At 41.1% G+C, this 21,865-nt stretch overlaps 1 protein-coding gene across 8 annotated transcripts in view; it reads right to left on the bottom strand.

Moving 5' to 3' along the window:
* Positions 1-21,865, bottom strand: part of PTPRT (protein tyrosine phosphatase receptor type T) — a 251,708-nt gene that overhangs the window by 62,711 nt on the left and 167,132 nt on the right. For 7 of the 8 annotated variants that reach the window (XM_075845729.1, XM_075845735.1, XM_075845730.1 and 4 more), the window contains exons 8-13: positions 5,072-5,368; positions 4,725-4,834; positions 4,372-4,573; positions 4,114-4,216; positions 2,282-2,555; positions 112-148 (exon numbers count right to left, since the gene is read on the bottom strand). In XM_075845729.1, coding sequence (XP_075701844.1) covers positions 112-148; positions 2,282-2,555; positions 4,114-4,216; positions 4,372-4,573; positions 4,725-4,834; positions 5,072-5,368 — 1,023 coding nt within the window. The remainder of the gene's footprint in view (positions 1-111; positions 149-2,281; positions 2,556-4,113; positions 4,217-4,371; positions 4,574-4,724; positions 4,835-5,071; positions 5,369-21,865) is intronic. The other variant, XM_075845731.1, reaches the window with a different exon arrangement.

The following is a 21,865-nucleotide window of genomic DNA, read 5'->3' as shown; positions in this document are numbered from 1 at the left end:
GCTCCTTTTATGCCTTGTAATATTTTTGAGAAATGTTTTGTAAAGTGTTTCATGACATCGCTTATTTCCTTTGTGAATATAAAGTATCTTAATTAAATCAAAAATATTCACCTTTTGAGGCTAGCCGGACACAGCTTATTTTAGTCTCCTGTAAAAAGGAAAACAAAAACAGAGTTAGATCAGAGTTATTGCCAAATTATTCATTTGTATTTGTCACTATGCAGGTTAGATTAGCTTGTTCTTCCTTTTATGTTAGTGTCTGCCCCGTATATACAGTACCTTCTCATGTCTAAAGGCATTCGGTTTGGTCTTTTTTTTTTGCTATATAAGGAAACCTCAACTTCTGCTAATTCTTGGCTTACTAAGACATTTGGTCATTAAAGTCTCTTGCAATTTACCCTTAAAATCCAATCAGTAAGGTTCAGACGGCTGGGACACCCAGTAATCCCGAGAATGAGCTGGTTCTGGTCAACATCCTAGTCTTTCTTTGAAGGAAAGATGGAAGGTTTCCCATCAAAATGAAGAGAAGATACACTCCTCTACATGTTATATCACTAATATGTTCCCACAACCTAGTTAGGGCTGAGACCAGCTTGTACCCAGGAACAATGAGGGTTACAGCTGCCAGAACTTTACCAATGTTATGTATTTATTGGCTGACATAAAAGTGTGGACTCTTGCATTGTTTCTTCTTTGCAGGTCAGAAAATGTGTTTTGGCTGTTACATAATTCTAGACATTGCATGAAGATTGTTCAAGTAAGTCTATATATTGTATATAAAGACTATAATTATATTGGGATCAAAGGTAAGACATTGATGTAGATGTGATATAGATGACAGCTCTCTTATTCTAAGCCAGTGGAGGGCAACTGGCGGTCCAGGGGCAGCATTTGGCCCTTAGGTACTTCTTCTGTGGCTCCTGGCCTCCCAGTACATAGTACATAGTGCGGCAGGGCAGCAGAGAGTCTGCAGCTCTGTGTTATCTGTAAACTAAAATATATTATCGTCAGGTAAATATTTTAGTGAACCTGCTCCTGTTACCGCCTGTTGTCCTGCCATCTCCCAGGAGGGAGATGGAGGAATATGCACAGTCAACCTTTGTCATATTGAGGGGGAGATAAGAAAACATTAAAGCATTCTCAATTGGCAACTGCAGACAGGGGGAGGAGGACATAGAGGCAGCCTTGAACTCCATCTAAGGACCATACATTAAATTCTAAGTGTCTACATACTGTGCTGGATTCACTACCACTGCTGTAGGCCAACAGTTGCTAACCTTTTCATGAAAAAGCTATGCAGTGTCTCCCAATCTAGCTACAACCAAAGTTTTATGCTCAAAGAAAATGGCATGTTTTATGCTCAAAGTCACGGTAACATTTCTAAAGCTACTCTTAGGTAGAGGATACATTTTTCATTTATTGCCCATGTCCATTATGGGCAAGAACCAGCATTAAATTAATTAAAATCACACAGGGCAGAATGGGAGGAGTGCAAGTACAGGTTAGTGACTGCCTCCATTTTTTGATATTGCACACCTCCCATTCTGCCCTGGGTGATTTTAATTAGTATAATGCTGGTTCCTACCATCCCCAGATTTATGTAGGCTTAGTCCCAGTTCTGGGTGTATGTGCAGAGTAGGTCCCCACCTATGGAGGTCGCCTTGTCGTGGCAGGTGGGCTCACACAATTTGATCAAAATGTGCACTAAGAACCTCCCTATTGTAAGTAGAATTAGCAGTAATGCATATTTATTTATATTTAGTGGTTTAGGTGGCATTGGTGTTCGCAGTGTGCTGTCGCCATTTTTGTGTGTGCTATATATATATATATATATATATATATATTCTATGCTGTAGTCTTTCTGTCACATTACCGTATATGTTTGATAAAATGAACAAAGAGAATATTGAGCATGTACTGGTAACAGTGGAAGGTTGTGAAGCAAAAATACGCAATAGCACCATGTCCTGGTACTGGTCGACATCACCATCACTAAACTGCGAGAGTAGAACCATAATCTTGTGAGCCACCCTTCTTTTCTTCTTTCTATCCCTTTATAGGATAGAATACCAAAGGGACTCTTGAAACATTTTACCTGTTTAGTTTGCAAACCTGATGGTGCCTATATAGCACTATGTAGGTTTACACCACCCATGAGAAAGTGGGCTGGGGACAACCTGATCTCAGGCTTCATATCAGATTTAGGGGCTGCCCCAGTGTGTGTATACATTTGAAACAAGGTGAGAATTATGCTGTGTCATGATATCAGGTGTATATGTACCCCATTGGCAGTACTCAATGCCTGGAAATAAATGCTGTAACTCTTCACAGGGGAAAGAGGTGGGTTCCAATATCCATTGTAGGTTCTGTTGTCTCCAACTGTAAAGGGCTGTGAAGATGCCAACTGTGTCGGTTTCAGCTCTGCCGCAAAGTAATGAGGGGACTCCATAACTGAGGCATTCCGGTAACTGACTGGAACTGGAAAGCATCCACTGCCATCTGCAGCCCTCCCTGACCGCTGTGTCCGTTCCTCCTTTACCACTAGCTGGTATACACTGAGGAAGAAGAACAATATAAAAGAAGGGAAGAAATTAAAACAGGGCTCAAAGGGGGTAGCAGAGTGTAGATATAAACAGACATTGAGAGGAAAGATTTAAAGGAAGAGGACAGGGCTCATTACCTATCATTAGATTATTAGGATATGTGTTGCTTGAACTGATTTCAGGAAAAATCTAAAAGGCCAGCTGCTCATCAGAGATTGATGAGACTGTCTTATAGTTTGCTTACTTGGCTAGAAATGGTTTATGGTTGTCCACACACTGAAAAGCTAAAGCTGTTCTAAAGGACAAGAGCGGATTCACTATAATATTACGGTGATAGTAAACTATAGAAAGAGTTATTAGTACTTGACCCAGGGATGGACATAGCGAAAAGGGGGCCTTAAAGAGGCTCTGTCACCAGATTTTGCAACCCCTATCTGCTATTGCAGCAGATCGGCGCTGCAATGTAGATTACAGTAACGTTTTTATTTTTAAAAAACGAGCATTTTTGGCCAAGTTATGACCATTTTTGTAGTTATGCAAATGAGGCTTGCAAAAGTCCAAGTGGGTGTGTTTAAAAGTAAAAGTCCAAGTGGGCGTGTATTATGTGCGTACATCGGGGCGTTTTTAATACTTTTACTAGCTGGGCGTTCTGATGAGAAGTATCATCCACTTCTATTCAGAACGCCCAGCTTCTGGCAGATCACGCTGTGACGTCACTCACAGGTCCTGCATCGTGTCAGACGAGCGAGGACACATCGGCACCAGAGGCTACAGTTGATTCTGCAGCAGCATCAGCGTTTGCAGGTAAGTAGCTACATCGACTTACCTGCAAACGCTGATGCTGCTGCAGAATCAACTGAAGCCTCTGGTGCCGATGTGTCCTCGCTCGTCTGACACGATGCAGGACCTATGAGTGACGTCACAGCGTGATCTGGCAGAAGCTGGGCATTCTGAAGAGAAGTGGATGATACTTCTCGTCAGAGCGTCCAGCGAGTAAAAGTATTAAAAACGCCCCGATGTACGCACATAATACACGCCCACTTGGACTTTTACTTTTAAACACACCCGCTTGGACTTTTGCAAGCCTCATTTGCATAACTACAAAAATGGTCATAACTTGGCCAAAAATGCTCGTTTTTTAAAAATAAAAACGTTACTGTAATCTACATTGCAGCACCGATCTGCTGCAATAGCAGATAGGGGTTGCAAAATCTGGTGACAGAGCCTATTTAAATGAATCAAAATTAACATTTTTAAAACACCCTCAGGGCTGTTGATCCAGAGACAAAATTGGGATGGAACTGAAGAATGATCTTGTCCAGATTCAAGTAAACAGTGTTTGAAAAGGAGACTTAGGAGAAATGAATTTGCTGTTAGTCGCCCTTCCTCCATAGGTCACATAGTCCATGTCTTTCCTACAATAGCTTTTATGGCAGACCAGTCAAATCTAACTCTCATGGGATATTGACTGGTCAGTTCCGTAAAATACATCAGTGAGACTAGTCCAACTGTGGAGTGTTTGGCCATGTACCCTCATTGGAGATGTGAAATGAATAGATGAATAGTATACCTTACAGGAGCCCCTCTAGACTGTGCTGGTTTCAACCAAACTGTAATTGTGGTTTCCGTTTCATTCAAAGGGGCCTCAGCTTCTGAATCAGTGAGAGAAGGAGCTGTGAGGGACAGTTTACAGAAGGCATTTGTTAGAGAAGTAGAGATTATGCAAGGAACAAGACTGGGCAAAAGTTACATATGACATCTCAGGAAAATTAAATCAGATAAAATTGGTAGAAATATTTTTGAAGTCAGAGAGAAAATTGTTAGGAACCTGCAATTTTTGTAGCAATGCGGGTTGTGACGGGTGGTCCAAAGCCCTTGCTAGTACTCGCTCTTATTGTAAATGAGTAGGTTGAACCAGGGTACAACCCAACAAACAGATGATGAGTCTCATTGCGCAGTTTGAAGATCCGACCTTTTTGATTTGCCAGCTCCGCACTTGGATCTAGAGAACCTACAGCTTTGTAGGAGATCTGAGGGAAGAAGATGCATAAAGTAGGTATGGTTACAGCATATGGGTTTACTGGGTATGTAATGGGCACTTATAAATGTGTGATGATGACTGACATATTTTATAAATTGTTAGTGTAGAAGAACTGTTGGCAATGGCCACTCGCCTGGTACCTCATACATGGAGATAACCCCATTTGTCTCATTTGGGGCTTTCCACTGTAGGTAAATCTTCTCCTCAAAAGGTCCCCCCTGTATGGACTCCAAAGGGATAGGGCCAGGCACTGAAAGGGGCAGAGAGTTTCTGTTATTAATTTCCAGTGAGATATCGATATGATATATTAAATATCTATATCATTTTTACATTTTCTATGGTTGTTTGCAATATAGATGTTACATATCTCCAAATATATATAGTGCATACTACATACATTATTGACATTATGTACAAATAAATTACATATGCCACCAAATAGAGATCTATGGGTCAAATTTTTTTTAGTATTATGGCTATTTCTTACCATCCTCCTCAGTGTGTACTACAACCTCTCCACTCTCCATTCTGCCTTCAGGGTTGCTGAGTGCAAGTCGCAGGTATACAGCAGTGTGTGGCCGCAGACTTCGCAATGTGTAGTGACTTGATGTCAGAATCAGCTCCTCAGTTTCCACTCGTTCCTCTCCTAGTTGGTAGCTATAGTGTAGTGTTAAATTATAGCTATGACATCGAGTAACAGTGTAGCCAAAAGGTTCCCACTGCAGGGTCAGCTGGCGAGCCCTGATATCCACCAATTCCACATTCTGAGGTCCATGCACAGGCTCTGTGGATAGAACACATTTCACATATATGAGTTTCATACAGGTGGAAAATATTTTGAGGTATCAGTTTTGAAGTCTATGTAAGAAATCACATCTGTTTATTCTGGGACAGAGGCATAAGTGAGACATGGCTTAACCTATATCTGGTCCAAGGACTCCAAATTCCAATGAAACCAATTCGATACAATATCGCGACATGCTAACAAAACCCTTAAAAGGCTGCAATTCACATCACAGCCCCTGGGCGGCTACACATACAGTAGACGCATATAGAATAGACATCTCATGACCGAGTACAGCAAAGTTGGCATCTCGCGCCACATATCTCAGGATTTGTTGAGATAAGAGGACAGGTAAGGAAGGACACATCTGTAGTTTGCCACTAGTCCTGCTTTTTCTTTAGAGGCCCCATAGTCTTGCTTCAAAAGTGTTTGAAAGGAAAAGCTATCGGTCCTGAGATAAAAAAAAAAAATTGCAGCAAGGCACAATACAATGCAAGTCAATGGAGTTTTACAAAACCACATTCACAAATAGAGGATATAATCTGTGTGGATTTTCAAATCAGCAGAATGCCCCATACATTGCATATTTCCGTATATTTACCATAGATTTCACCATTGCAATGTAGAGAGTAAACTCCGTAGAAAATCTGTGCTAAAATCCTCATGGAACATGCAGGGTTATCCAGCATTAAAACTCAAGAGATTTTAATATTTGTAATGCGGACAACTTTCTACCATTACTATCAGACGTAACATACGGCACAATATCAAGTCACTAAGATCAGACCTCTCTGTACAAAACAAATACGTTTTACATATATAGAAATAGATTTTGGCTTCTTTTTAACTTTTATTGAGTTACAGTTTTTTTGTTTTTATGCAAATAAAACTTATTCATTGTAGAATAAAAACTTGTGTTACTTTCTAATTTACTTTGTGTTTCAATTCCTCACAATTCTTAATATCTCTGCTTGTTGTCAATCTTGTTTACGTTTAGAGGCTGAGAACCTGTAAATGTCCAACTAACACACCTGTGCCAGTTGGGCATGATCAGGATGGGTTTTTCAGCCTCTGGATATAAATATGAATATTTCCATTTTCTAACTGCAAGCACAGATCTTCAAAAAGGGGAGAAATTAAAACCCCAAAATGTTAAGAAGTTTTTAAAAACTTTTTGTTGTACAACAAATAGGCTTTATTTGCAGAAAACTTACTGTAAGTGATTTAATATCAATGCACTAAATGGCAATCAATGAAACAAATTACTTTAGTCTGATAGAAGCGGCTCTTTACCAGCAGATTACACAAATTATTATTGTGCCTATGAACACCTTTATGTTTATACATAGATTACATGCATTTATTAATCTTTCGTAACTTTTTCTTCGATTCTCTTAACCCAGCACAATCATCAATCCCCGACTTTTCTCTGTCTTTCTTCACTCAAGATCTTCTCGCCAATCTTATCATGGTCATATTTCTTTTACTTAAAATATTCCTTTTCCTATTCTTCATCCAATCTCTAACTGAATAATCTCTGTTGATCCTATTCCATGTCGTCCTCCTGTGCCCATATTAGAACTGAATGACAGGGTTCATGGTTGTTATCATGCAGCAGGGGGCCTACGGCTGGTGCCAACTCCCCCGTGAGAGGTGTCAGACTGCCCATGTCACTCATGCAGCTTGGCGTCTTTTGCTCCTCTGCCAGGACCTGCCACTTGTGCTGTCACTTACGCTCCAGGACACACTGCTTGTCCTTATCACTAAGCTATGAGTTACGGATCATTCACCCCACTGGAGACCATGTAATTCCCCTTTTAACCTCTTCAATGCTGATATATGTACTGAAAACCAACAATTAAGGAAAGGGCTGCGAAGAACATGTATCATGAGTGATATCTAATTTTCCAGCAAGGTGATTATTTTGGCAGTGTTATTATATCAGGCAATTCAGGGACTTGAGATTTTATCATTAGACTATTATTCTGCAAACCACTGATTAGAACAAATGAGCCACTTGTTGCCTATGACAGACATGTCTGTTAGGAAAGTTATAAGAAACCACTTCATTTGTACTAATGTAATTGCTGGCGTGTTTTTCTTATTCTTTCATGTAAGACTATGAAATAAAATATATTCACTTGTTGTCATTCACGAACAGAAGATTTTATTTACTGCCTTTGGTTCATGAAGTGTCAAACACCCATCGGGATACATAGATATCATCAGCTGTCTCATATACACACTCTGGCTAGCCATTCAACAGAGCCAGTACACTTCATCCCCAATATCTTCTTGACTGCCCCCTTTAAGGTCAGAAAAGGAAATCTCATGTTTCATGGTTTGATTATGTAAATACGGACTTATCCATATGACTGTACTTTAGCTCTGTGCAGGTCCCACATAGCGGCAGCTAATGGTTGCACAATTTTTCCGGGTTTCGGACTAATGGGGAAGCCGCACATAGGACAGTACTCTTAAGGATCTTGCTTGGGAAAGGCTTTCTTCATTGGACAAGATCAGATCAAACCCTTGGCACTAAATACAATGAAAATTCTGTTGAACGACCAACCAAAAATGTATTGAAAAGTGGTTTTCTATGGGGGGTGGTCTTCTCAGACAAAATTGCCAGTTTGCATAACTGTAGAACTAAAATCTGGTCTGGATAAGGGGGTGGTCTTCTTGTAAAGGTGGTCTTTTGGAGAGGTTTCACTGTATACAGCCCATCCACAGAGCTGTAATGCAGTCATCTGCACAAAGTCTAAAGCTTCCGCATTGTATAATGGAAAATTATGTATCATTTTGTAATACTGTGGACCACATTTGCCATACAGTTTTACACCAAGTTTTGGCATAAACTGTGACAAATAAAGCTCTTTTCTTGTCCGTCGTCATATATGGATGGTGATGAGAAAAATGGGCATGATCTCCAAAGAGTAAGTTTGAGTTTAATTAGCCCCCCCACCAGTTTACAACTGCGGAGGTGCATCTGGCGGGGTCAGACTTAGGTAAACAGCGTAGTTTGCTGTGCTACTCTGTTTCTGTAGACTTTCAGAGAAGTACATGGGTGTTACAGAAGCAGCATAGCATGGCGAACTATACGGTTTTGGTAGCTGCTACGCTGTTTCTGTAACTGACATTCACAGTATAGTGCCTCCCCATACAGTATAATGCCCCCATAGTGCCTCCCACACAGAATAATTCCCCAATAGTGCACCCACACAGAATAATGCCCCCACAGTGCCCCAACACAGTATATTGAACCTATAGTGCCCCCACACAGTATAGTGACCCATTAGGGGACCCCACACAGTATAATGCCCTTATAGCTGCCCCACACACAGGATAATGCCCCATAGCTGCCCTTAATATAGTATAATGCCCCCATAGTGCCTCGTCATGCTAACAGCTCCTTGCTCCAGCTTTGGAGTCAACTGTATCTGTATCCTGAGGACACAGATACAGTTGAAACTGGGACATGACACCGCCCAGCCAGCTCGGTTTTAGTAGCTGCTACGCTGTTTCTGTAACTGACATTCACAGTATAGTGCCTCCCCACACAGTATAATGCCCCCATAGTGCCTCCCACACAGAATAATGCCACAATATTGCACCCACACAGAATAATGCCCCCATAGTGCCCTAACACAGTATAATGAACCTATAGTGCCCCCACACAGTATAGTGACCCATTAGGGGACCCACACAGTATAATGCCCTTATAGCTGCCCCACACACAGGATAATGCCCCATAGCTGCCCTCCATATAGTATAATTCCCCCATAGTGCCTCGTCATGAGGACACAAATAGACTATGCCATATCAGACCAGCAGTACATTATGTAAGGATTATTTTTTTTTTTTTTAAAGTCTCATAGGTTAATGTAGCAAGTTTTGTTGAATTTGGTGTGTGTCACAAATAAAAGAGGCAATTGTGTCCCGACACTCATGGCACTCGGATTCTGCACCTGGATCCCAGACCTAACAACACGACTGGTGCAGACTTTGATGAAAACTTCTAGTCAAGCACATAACAGATAGGAAACAGCAAAAAAGTTTTGGTTATTTCCAATCTTCTCATTCCCTGTCAATTTATTAAAATATACAACATTTAGTATTTTTTACAGGACGAGTATACTACTTTATGTTTATTTAGTGGTTACAGGCCTATATTTACCCCGCCCCCCCCCCACACACACTATATTTATCTACTCCATCCAGCGTTAGCCAGAGGTAAGCATGATGCAGTCGATACCTAAAGCAACACAAAGAATTGACAGGGAAATTATTGACAATTAAAGTCAATAAATTAAAGTCAATCATTTCCCTGTCTATTCTTTGATTCTTTTGTGTTGTTTTAGGTATAGACGGCATCCTTCTTACCTCTGGCTAACGCTGGATGGAGTAGATAAATATAGTCCATGTTTGTGAAAGACATGTGAAGAAGAGTTGCTGCCTCAGAAAGCAAAAATACTATACCAATAGTCATTTACAGTTATGGCACAGCTAATCACAAATTTGGGAAATCTGCCTATCCCTAGGGCCAGTTGGCAAGAATGTTTAGACCCTAATTAAACATGTTAATTCGTTGCTGGGTGTGATATCACACTAGTGCAATCTGCAAGGTCACTAAGAGTTTATTATATGTTAGCTTTATACATAGAGTCATCTATTTGCAGCAGTGATAAGCCTCCGTTAGCACAATGCTTTTCACCGATGAGTATTTCCAGTTATCTGTTATAATCTTAGATCTATTCCTCGTAGTGCACAATAGAAATACATTTCTTATGCCTTGGCATACATATTTATAGATGTGCTTTCCACTGAAAGCAAATGAAACCCTGAAAGGAGAGTTCTTTACTAGTTCCAAAGTAGATATGAGCATTGGAACAGGAAGTTTCAATAATAGGAGGCTTTAGAGAACTATCTTTGGTCACCCAGTCACTCAGTCTGCATACAAGTTTAAAGTTAGGGGAGGGCATACCAAGTTCTTTTACTGTACTTTGGTTCTTTGGGTTTGTTAATTGTGGGCTATTTTCTGCGTTATATGCTGTTTTTTGCCTCTAGGTGGTGTTGCGAGGGATATCGGTCAGTACAGGCACGTGGGGTATAATATTATTGAAGTTGTGGCCACTCAGCCTATATTTAAGTTGTATAACGTTGTGCTGTAATGTTTTGATTGGTCAATTGCAGTACAGCAAATCATGGTTGGCTAGCTCCTATATTTGTTAGCGCCGGGATGTGCAGCCAGGAAACCATTTTGACTTCATTTGCAGTGATATAACAGGGTGATGACGTGAAGCATGGTTTTGCCGCCTTGTCCTACTAATGTATAAAATGCTGGTCTTCCTGCCAGTTCAATGTCCAGTATCGGGTGAAAGAGAAGAGTCACTTGGGCTGTGTTCTGTGCCGTGTTTTTTTTTTTAACGTATGTTAGTGGAAAACAGTTGTACTAAGTTTTAGGCTGCTATCTTCATTCCTTCATTCATTTTCAGACCCAATAATATGTATCTTGCAACCTGTTCCTAGTTTAAGACTTTTTTTCATGGAGGCGTGTCCCTCTCAGTAATACAGGGTGGATGTGATGTCCATGTGTCTAAGATGCTGCTGCCTTTTTTAGCTCATGTACAAGCACACCTTCATCATCCCTGTACTGATTTTCATAAAGGATCTCTTCTCCCTTGTGCTGACAGTTGATCGGCGCTCGTTTGCTCTTTTCACAAGGAGCTAGTATGGGGACGAGCGCTCGTTACTCCGATCGCCCATCCCCATACATTTGTATCATGTCGGCAGCACGTCTCCATATACACAGGGAGATGTGCTGCGACAATGATAATATTTTACACTTTAAAAATGATACGATCAGCAGATGAATGAGCGTTTGCTCGTTCATCTGCTAATCACTGCCCTGTTTACAAAGGGCAATTATCGTCAAAGAGCGTTCTTTCAACGCTCATTTACCCGATAATTGGCCAGTGTAAAAAGACCTTTACACTCTCTGATCTGCCGTGTACTGACGTGTTTAGACAGTGAATAGACATTCTTTCCAGCCAGGACGGGATGTCTATTCACAATCCCGACACTTCGTTAAAGTTTCTGTGGTACTTACAGCAGAGCAAAGCGTAATCTCCCTGTAACCTGTCATTTACATCGTGATCTCGCGAGATTACACTTGCTCTGCTGTAAGTACCACAGAAACGTTAACGAAGTGTCGGGATTGTGAATAGACATCCCGTCCTGGCTGGAAGAAATGTCTATTCACTGTCTAAACACTTCAGTAACGTTAATATGTCAGTATAAGACAGAACATTGTGAACAAATCAGTGTCACTATGCGCTGACTAAATGAATGGAGAGAAGTGTATGACGCTGATTGGTCACTGATTGGTCAGCGTCATACACTTCTCTCCACAATGCCCACTTGGCCTAAAGTAAAAACATTCCCAGTTGGGCATTAAGAAAGTAATTAGCATAAAGCTAAAATTGCTCCTAACATGGTAAAAATAGATTGTTTTTATAAATAAAAATCACTGCGGTCACTCACCTACATTATAGTGCCCATCTCCTTCTGTAGAAGATAGGGCACTTATAATGTAGTGACAGAGCCTCTTTAAGTTTAATCTGCCATATTTTTGTCCATGCTGCCAACTTATCTAGGTCTTTCTGTAATATTTTAAAGGCAAACTGTGTTTTAAGTATCCTACAAAGTTTTGTATCGTCAGCAAAAACTGACACCTCGCTATCAATCCCATCCACAAGGTTATTAATAAATAGATTAAAAAGAATTGGGCCTAACACCGATCCTTGTGGTAACCCGCTGCTGATTTTTTGAGTAAGTTCTATATATAACAACTCTTTGTTTTGTTTTAACCAATTCTTTACCCACTTGTATCCAAATAAATCACATCAGCCGCATGACCCACATCCAGATTTGCACTTACCTCCTCATAGAAACCGAGCATGTTGGTTAGGCACGACCTGTTTTTCATGAATCCATGATGGTTATCAGTTATTAGACTTTTCTCCGCTATATACTTTTGTAGTTTATCTCTCAGAATACCCTCAAATACATTACATACCACAGATGTCAAACTTACTGGACAGTAGTTACTCGGTTCCACCCTTTTACCCTTCTTAAATATTGGTACAACATCAGCCGTCCTCCAATCCTGTGGCACTGATCCTGTTACAAGAGAGTCTAAGAAGATGAGATACAATGGTCTGTCCAGTACTGAGCTTAGTTCCCTTAATACTCGTGGATGTATGCCGTCTGGGTCAGGGGATTTATCAATATTTAATTTGTTCAGACGCTGCTGTACTTCCTCCTGTGTTAAGCAGGTAATATTAGGTGGGGAACCTTTATCACTGTCTCCCTGAATATCTGGCACTGGCAGCTCATCAGTGAACACAGAAATGGGGCACTGTGTATGAGGGCACTTAGGCACTACTGATGAAGCCATATTCTGTCTGTCACTGTTAGGATCTGGCTTGTACTGTAATAGGGAGTAGTCTAGCTCTATTAACGGGAGTAGTCTAGCATGTTTTATAGGTGTTAAAGGAAAAGCTATGGCACTTAAATAGGGGGGGGGGTGTAATTTGGCTTGTGCTATGGGGCCATAGAGAGTAGTAAAGGGTGAGAAATATGTGCAAAAAAAAAATTCATTCATTGTACATTCATTTATTTCCTAATTTGAATTTAATTTATCTTATTATAGGTAAGCATATATTTAATTATAGGTAAGCCTTATTACTATTCATTTACAATGTGACTAGTATTAATTGTGCAACTTTCTCCCATTTGAGCGATTTGCATGATGAAATGCTTAATTGTACAACATCTTTTAAAGTTTGGCTAAGAATATGAGTTTTGCACTGCTTGCTTCTTTGTATACTCAGACAATTTACCCTTCATGAAGGAGAGGGCAGCCATTTTGTTACTACAATCACTCGGCCACCATACATTTCCATCAGGGATATGTTTACACAGGGAGACGTGCTGCCGACAACTCAAATATTTATTGCTGCATAAACAATATAATTAGCCAATGAACGAGCTCATTTGCTCGTTCATCGGCTGATTGTTGCCCTGCTTACACAGGGCGATGATTGGGAACGATTATTCATGTGAACGCTCGTTTGCCCAAAAATTGGCCCATGTAAAAGGGCCTTTACTGCCAGCTTTCCCCACAGATAAGAGTCGATCACTGATGGTCCCTGCTTGGGGACACTTTATTATCATCTTATTGTCAAGGGACCTTTTTAACAAGTAGGAATTGTCGAAAGTCAACAGCCACTTTAAATACACTTAGACAAAGTTCATATGGATTTTGTAAATAATGATGAAGTAAGCAACAGAGGTGGTAGTTTTACAGCTTCTCAATTGCACATTTAGCCTGTATTCATGGACAGCATTTAGGTCGTTTTTATTGGCATTTGCTTCTGATGTTTTTTCGCATTTTTGTGGTGTTTCCAAAACGCAGTATGCTCTAAATGGGGTTTTACACATGACGATTATCGGGCAGACGAGCGTTCTCATAATGCTTGTTTCCAATAATTGCCCTGTGTAAAGGGGGCAGTGATCAGCAGACGAACGAGCAAACGCTTGATCACCTGCTGGTCGTATCGTTTTAAAAAAGTAAAAGATTATCGTTGTCCCTCTCTGTGTAAACAGGGAGACGCACTGCAGACATGATAATAATGTATGGGGATGAACGATCGGAGTAACGAACGCTCGTCCCCATCCATAGCTCCATGTGACAGGAGCAAGCGAGCGGCGATCAACAATGTCTCGTTGATCGGCGCACTCTGCACCGGCCAACATTTGGCCGGTGTAAAAGGGCCTTAAGTGTGTTGTTAAGTGTGATTTCCACCCATAGTCCTAAATTTAACCACTTAAGGATGCAGTCTTGGCCTTGAAGGTGCATGTAATTTTGTTTTTCATTTTTGTCTTACTGCAGTTTGACAGATGTAACTTTTTAATTCTTAATTTTACGTACATATATGAGGGCTTGATTTTTGTGGGAGCAGTTCTATTATTTAATAGCATCATTCTGTTTAAATATATCTTAGCTTTTAACTTTTATACACTTTTTTTTTCAGTGGGTAATGCAAAAAAAAAAAAAAAGGAAAAACTATTTTGCCTAATAGGCATCTACATATGGCAGCCATGGAAGCCTTTCTTACGCCCCTGGCTGCCATATTTAACCGTCACCCACGCGATCATGTCTCAAGGTTTGGCAATGTTTTTATCACTTAGATGCAGTAGTCCGTATTTACCGCATCACCTAAGGGGTTAAATGGCCGAGATCAGAGTTATTCTTGATTTCATCCATTGCCGCAAGAGGCCGACTATCAATTACAGTCAACCTCCTGTGGGTGATGGAGTGGGCACTGCTCCTGTGCCCACATAATAAATCTGCTGTACATTTACAGTGCTGATCCACACCAGCAGAATTCCAGCGGTGTAAATGTACGCCACATGGCGCTAAAATTTGCCATTGTCTGTGGGTCATGTGTTGCAGTGTGTAACAGAGGCCATGAGCTGATTTGTAATACTTAGTCATAACTAGAGATCGGCAAAATGGTTCAGCAAATTAACCGAAACTGGAGAAATGATTTCCCCCTCTCTAGTCAGGGCTAAAGATTCCTAAACCTATTCACAAAGTAACGAATGAATTTGCTCATATTAATTGGTATCTAGGCACGTAAGGGTCACAAATAGCTGCACTATGGGGCTAGGGGTACTCATTGTCCATAAATAAAGCCTACTTTAATGGGAACACCATATAAATGAACATTGTACAGATAATTTAGGTCTGTGCACTTGCTCTAACCTTACAAACCTACCCCATAGTTCTATAGCATGTTTAAGAGATCACAGATTGTAACAAAAGGGTTAACAACTAAATCCTCCCATAGCCCTATTTAAATCTACACTGAATGCAGACGGATCCAAGTCATTTCCGCACATTATCATACACTTTCTGCTTCATTTATTTTGCTCTGTCCCCGGAAAAATTGTGTGTCTTATTTTCAGTGTGATTACATTTTCATCATGACATATTCGCAGTCTCAGACAATGGGGCCGCGGCTCTCGGAGCTGACTCATGAAAGTGGGAGCTATGGAGTACGCAAAGGAAAAAAAAACCTGTCCAGCTCTGAGCGTGCAACGAATCCTAAACTTGCAAGAGAGGAGAAAAAAGGAGAGGCAGCAGTGTAGGGAGAATAAAGAAATAGAGACAGGAAGAAAACAAGCAGAAAAAAGAGTGACTGGAATAAAATAGTAAAAGGAATAACAAAGCAGAGCGAGATAGAAACAAGGAGCTGAAATAGGAATGGAGCCGGGCAGCATGAAATTGGAGTGGTGAATAAGGGCTCTGGAGGATTAGCAAAAGTGACAGAAAACAGGAACTAGAATACATGCAAAAGCACATTCCCCATAGGAAACAATGGCGCAGAGATACTGGCGGCTAGAGGTGCAATAGATCAAAGTGAAGAATGAGTGAAAGTAGAAATCAAGATAGGGAAATGCAGGGAAGAAAAATGCAGGTCGGTAATGATTTGCCACAATGGAATTGCTGAATGAAAAGGGAGAGATAAACATGGGAGACTGCGAGCGAGGAAAGAAAAGCGAAGGGGCAAACACAGAGCAGTGATCAACAATGGAGGTTTCGGAGAGGGACAGATGGATGGTCTTGGGAAATGACTCCATGTGAAGAGGAACAGGGTGACAGATGAGGAACGGGAATGAAAAGAGAAAATAAAGGATTAAAAGAAACCCAAGAGAAATGGAATTCACCAGTGCGAAGACCAGTGTATATTAATAGAGGGAGATTGAAGCTGCCCACACTTCTGTAGCTGGCCACCTCATGTATTATACAACAGACAGCCTGGCATTGCCCTTGATGTGTGTTTATTCACAGACTGTTTGCTCCCTGTCTCTGGTTCCTTTATCTGCACCAAGCAGTTCTGACACTACAAAAATTGGAGCGCAAACTGAAATCATACTGTGGCAGGAATCCCTTTAATGGAAGAAAACCCCAGAGAAAGGCATCTAATGGAGGGCTTTGATTGTCTCCCCACATTATCCATTTACCATATAAATCTTGTAGGAGAGTAGGAGCTCATGCACACAAATGTATTATGGCGCCATACATCCTCAGAGTTATATTGAGCTCTAATAAGGCACCTATTGACTTCTATAGGGCTCTACTGTACCGCTGTATACCTCAGATTTCATATGGAACCTGACAGAAAATTAATCGTGCCACGCTCCACGAGGCTTATGACTTCAAAGTACAAAACCACCTGGAGTCCATGAGCCGCCATATAGACTCCTATACATTGCTCTTCCATGTGCATGAAGCCTTAAGCTAGAGTTAAATAATGGCTTCTGCTCCTCATTGGCATGTTACAGGCGATGTCTAAGGCTATGTTCACACAGAGTTTTTTGCAGGCGGAATTTCTGCCTCAAAATTCCGTTTGGAAGTTTGAGGCAGATTTTCCTCTCCCTGCACGCCGATTTTCGCTGCGTTTTTCGTGGTGTTTTTCACCCGCGGCATAAAACGCCGCGAAATACGATTTCTCTGCCTCCCATTGATGTCAACGCCCGAAGCTAGGGCACGTCGATTCTTTCTCCCGCGAGACGGTTTTACCGCTCGCGGGAAAAAGACGTCTCTGCCTCCCATTGAAGTCAATGGGGTGGGGTAGGCATTTTCGGGCCGTTTTTGACGAGTTTTGCGGCGCGGTTTCCGCGTCAAAAAACTTGTCAAAAAACTCTGTGTGAACATAGCCTTACAGTAGTCACATTTTTTACAAATACATTGACTCTCATATGTGGGACACAACAGTTGTATTTCACATAAGTGTATGGAAGCACAATATCGATTTTCAATTGAGAAACAAAGAACATTTTCATGACGTCATATTGACCCACAACATGCAAGTTGAGTTGGGTACACTATTGTGGTGACCATCAAATAACATGTTTATTTTTAGCTCAAGCCTAAGTAGCTAGTCCTTGCTCTGCCTAAATTGAGAAATAGAGGAGGACACCCAAGATGTAGTAGGTGGTTTAACCCATTCAGGACCCAGCCATTTTTTAGATTTTTGTTTTCATTTTTATTCTTCTGTCATTATAGCCATATGAGGGCTTGTTTTTTGTGGAATGAGTTGTAGCTTTTAACAGTACCATTTGTTGTACTTTTTGGAAACTGGAAAAAATATATTTATGGGGTGGAATAGGAATAAAACAGCTATTCTTCAATCTTTTGAGGAGTTTGTTTTTACGACGTTCACCGTCCGGTAAAAACGGTGCGTTGACTTTATTCTACTGGTCAATATGATTACAGCGAAGAAACTAATTAAAGTGCAGCTAAACCTTTGACAAACTTCTGATATGTCATAGTGACATGTTAGAAGTTTGGATTGGTGGGGGTCTGAGCACTGAGACCCCCACCGTTCCCTAGAATGAAGCAGCTGAAGCACTCGTGTGAGCGCTCAGCCGCTTCGTGTCTGTTCGGCTTTTTCCAGAAATAAATGTATCGGTGTACGGACTCAATAGAAAGTCTTTGAGCTCGTACTCCGATACATCGGCTTTCCGGAAGAAGCCGAACAGACACGAAGTGGTTGAGCGCTCACACGAGTGCTTCAGCTGCTTCATTCTAGTGATTGGTGGGGGTCTCAGTGCTCGGACCCCCACCAATCCAAACTTCTGACATGTCACTATGACATGTCAGAAGTTTGTCAAACGTTTAGCTACACATTAAAAATTAAATGTGTACCATTTTGGGCTACATGAGACTTTTTGATAACTTTTTATTACATTTTTGGTGAGATATGAAGTGACCATAAAACAGCGATTCTGGCATTTTATATTATTTTCTTTTATACAGCATTCACTGTGCGCATTAAATAGTGCTATAGTGTAATAGTTTTGACTTTTACAGAGGCAGCGATACCACTTTTGTAGTTTTTTTTTATTTTTTACATCACTTCAGAGGAAAAATGTGAAAAGGTTTTTTTTTTTAACTTACATTATTTTACAATACTAAAAACTTTATTTCACTTTTATTTTTACACTTTTTTTTTACACATTTTATTAGTCCCTTGGTACAATACATTGCAATACTAATGTTTTACGTTACTCATTTTTACAGGCCCCTGTTAAGCAGTGCCAGAGACACGACTTAACAGGAGATGAAGAAAGGCAGACCTGGGGGCCCCTGTTTGTAACGTCTTAGATGCTGCGATTGTGCTTGATCGCTGTCCCTGGCTGTTATTCCTGGGTGTCAGCTGTAAAACACAGCTGTCACCCGCCGCATATTGAGCGGGCTCAGCGGGTGACCCCGCTCCGAACATTACCACCCCCATCCCGACGCAATAGTACTTTGTGGCGCGGGAAGAGGTTAAATAAGCAGACTATTAATTTTCACCAACTACTGATGAGGCTTGACTATTATGGACTAAGGAGTCCAAGAAAAAAATCAAAAGTGGCTTCACTGAATATTACCTAATAAACAAGATACTGTAAAGGAAAATAAACACAGAAAAATAACTCACAGAAATGTGCACGGCATATGTTGGCTATGCTGGAGCAGAATGTGCAAACAAACATTCAAGAAAAAACGGTGAAAAGTGGCTGGGTGTAACGTCCAATGGGGTTGTGGATCTACTGGGCTACTTCCGCCATAAAGGAGTAGCTACTGGCCAGACAGATATAATACAGTCACTGGTAGAAGGTACCTGGGTGGCAGCTGGTCACAGTCAGATTGCAGGTAGCTGATACAAGCTGGTGCCAGATTACTGGAAACAGGCTGGTGCCGGATTACTGGAAGCAGGCTGGTGCCGGATTACTGGAAGCAGGCTGGGGCCGGATTACTGGAAGCAGGCTGGTGGTGGAATAATGGAAGCAGGCTGGTGCCAGATTACTGGAAGAAGGACTGGTCACGGACACTGAACTCAGGATGCAGGACTGGTCAAGGACACAGGATACAGGACTAGTCACAGACACAGGATTCAGTATACAGAACTAGTCACAGACACAGGATTTAGGAAACAGGATACGGAACCTTCACAGACTAACACTGGGTTAGTAACAACATTGCTCAGGTACTGGAAAGGTGGGCAGAGTTCCTTATGTAGTCCAGGGATAGGCTGGGAGCAATATTACTGGTGCGCACGCTGGCCCTTTAAGAAATGTCTGGAGCGCGCGTATGGAGTGGGGGAGGTCCGCTGCTGTCGGCTCTACACTGGGTCTTCACAACCCATTGGTTTAGATTCAGATATAAATCATTAGATGTACAAATAGGCAAGGAAAATATTTTAACAATCAAGTCACCTTTGGGGACATCTAGGGTTTAGTGATAGCTAAAGCATGTACAGGTCATTTTTGAATTGTCAAAGAAGATAAGGATAACTGGAGTAACTTTTCACTAACACTCCTATTTTCCCGATACAGAACATTTTGTATCCCTATCTATGAGGACATACGGATGGCAGCAAGACTGTGTCCGTGAGCTCAAAATGTCACTGATGTGCTAATATGGACACATGGTAAAGAAACCAATCCTCATGGAGATGTAATAAGATGTGCATCAGAGCAAATGAGAGTCACATCTGGAGCAGTGGCTTTAAGCGCAATGCAGTGGTATGTAACAGATTTACATTAACGTCATTTTTCTGCCAATCTTCTTTAAAAATGTTCTGTGACCTTAGTTATAAATATTAACGTAGGCATTAAAGGGGTATACACCTAAATTATCTGTTGATGCCTTGTTGTGGCGGAATTTGGTATCAGAAACTTTAATGGTTTAACCATTTTTGGGTCTTTAATTTGATACAATAACACGCAAAAATAGGTTATGGCCTACCTTAGGGGTGTGCATGGTCTGAATGGTCACCCAGTACACGTCAACTATCCGTTGCAGTAAAGTAGGTACCAATCAAATGGAAAACTAGGTTCCTTTATGAAGCTGTGTCCTTAAACTACGGTGCCGTCATATTAGAAGCCATCCTCATTTCCCTGCCACCCGATTCACCCAGATTATGCACAGAGATCTATTGCGTATCTACACTAGGTGAAACACTCTTAGATTCTGGTATCAGACATGACGGGCAGACTAGATGGACATATAGAGGTTTTCCCAATTTGAGCAGGGACAGATGACACATTGGTTTCCTGTCTTTGCTTGTTTAAAGATCAAAGTAAAAAGCTGAACTATTAGGAGCATACAAAATTACTTTGCATTTCATGGACTATTTATACTTATTTGTGTTTGGTTCATTTACCTATTATTTGAGGTATTTCTTGCCTGAAATTAAACTGGCTTTCTCCAGAGGAACTGCATTGTTAGCAAACACGGGTTCCCACATAGCGTAAACACTGCAGAGTTTCCGCAACAGAATTCAGCAGCATTTACAGTAGCAGCAAAGTTAATCAGATTTAGAAAATCTCATGCCCACACTGCTGAAAAAAAGGCAACAAAAACGTTAATAAATTCACCTGGGGTGTGGAATTTAAATTCCGCCGCAAAAATCGCAACTCAGGAAAAAAATTATTTACACTTACCCAGAACTCCCTGCTTCTACCGCCAGTCTGGCCTCCTGGGATGACGTTTCATCCCATGTGATCGCTGCAGCGAATCACAGGCTGCATCGGTCACATGGGCTGCAGCATCATTCAGAGAGGCCGGATCGTGCGGCAAAGGCGACAGGCTACGCCGATGCTGCTGCAGAATCAACTGTAGCCTCTGTCGCCTGGTGCCGATGTGTCCTCGCTCGTCCGACACCATGCAGTACCTGGGGCAGGAAGTGACGTCACAGCGTGATCTCTGGAGAACACGCTGTGTGTCTGTGCACTGCCAGAAGCTGGGTGTTAACGAAGAGAAGTGGATGATGCTGATTCGTCAGCATCATACACTTCTATTCACAACGCCCAGCTAGTAAAACAAGTAAAAACGCCCAGATGTACACACACAATACACGCCCACTTGTACTTAACTTTAAACACGCCCAGTTGTACTTAAGAAAGGCTCATTTGCATAAATATAAAAATGCTCATAACTTGGCCAAAAATGCTTGTTTTTGAAAAAAACACACGTTACTGTAATCTACATTGCAGCGCCGATCTGCTGCAATACGAGATAGGGGTTTGAAAATCTGGTGACAGAGCCTCTTTAAGTTGGAAGTCCCAATGTAAAAACTGTATAAAAGCTAAGAGTATCTTGACTGCAGAATACATTCCAGATTGGAGTGGACTAGGAGCTGTTGGAATTTGGGCAAGGTTGATGATCCAAATGGTCCCTCACCAATTATCAATTATTTACATTCTGTAACAAATATTGATTTTATCAGAACAATAATTTTTTATATTTAATGATTTTTTATTTAATCATTTTTGTCTTTTTTTTTTTTTATCCAAGTAATACTATTATAATACATAATTACACTGCATTTCTTATTTTCTCATTTTCTGCCATAAGTCATAACACTACCATCG

This window comes from Rhinoderma darwinii, chromosome 13 (genome assembly GCF_050947455.1).
Source record: "Rhinoderma darwinii isolate aRhiDar2 chromosome 13, aRhiDar2.hap1, whole genome shotgun sequence".
Taxonomy (NCBI): domain Eukaryota; kingdom Metazoa; phylum Chordata; class Amphibia; order Anura; family Rhinodermatidae; genus Rhinoderma; species Rhinoderma darwinii.
The sequence above is the reverse complement of the archived record's forward strand: the minus strand, read 5'-3'. Positions and strand labels throughout refer to the sequence as shown.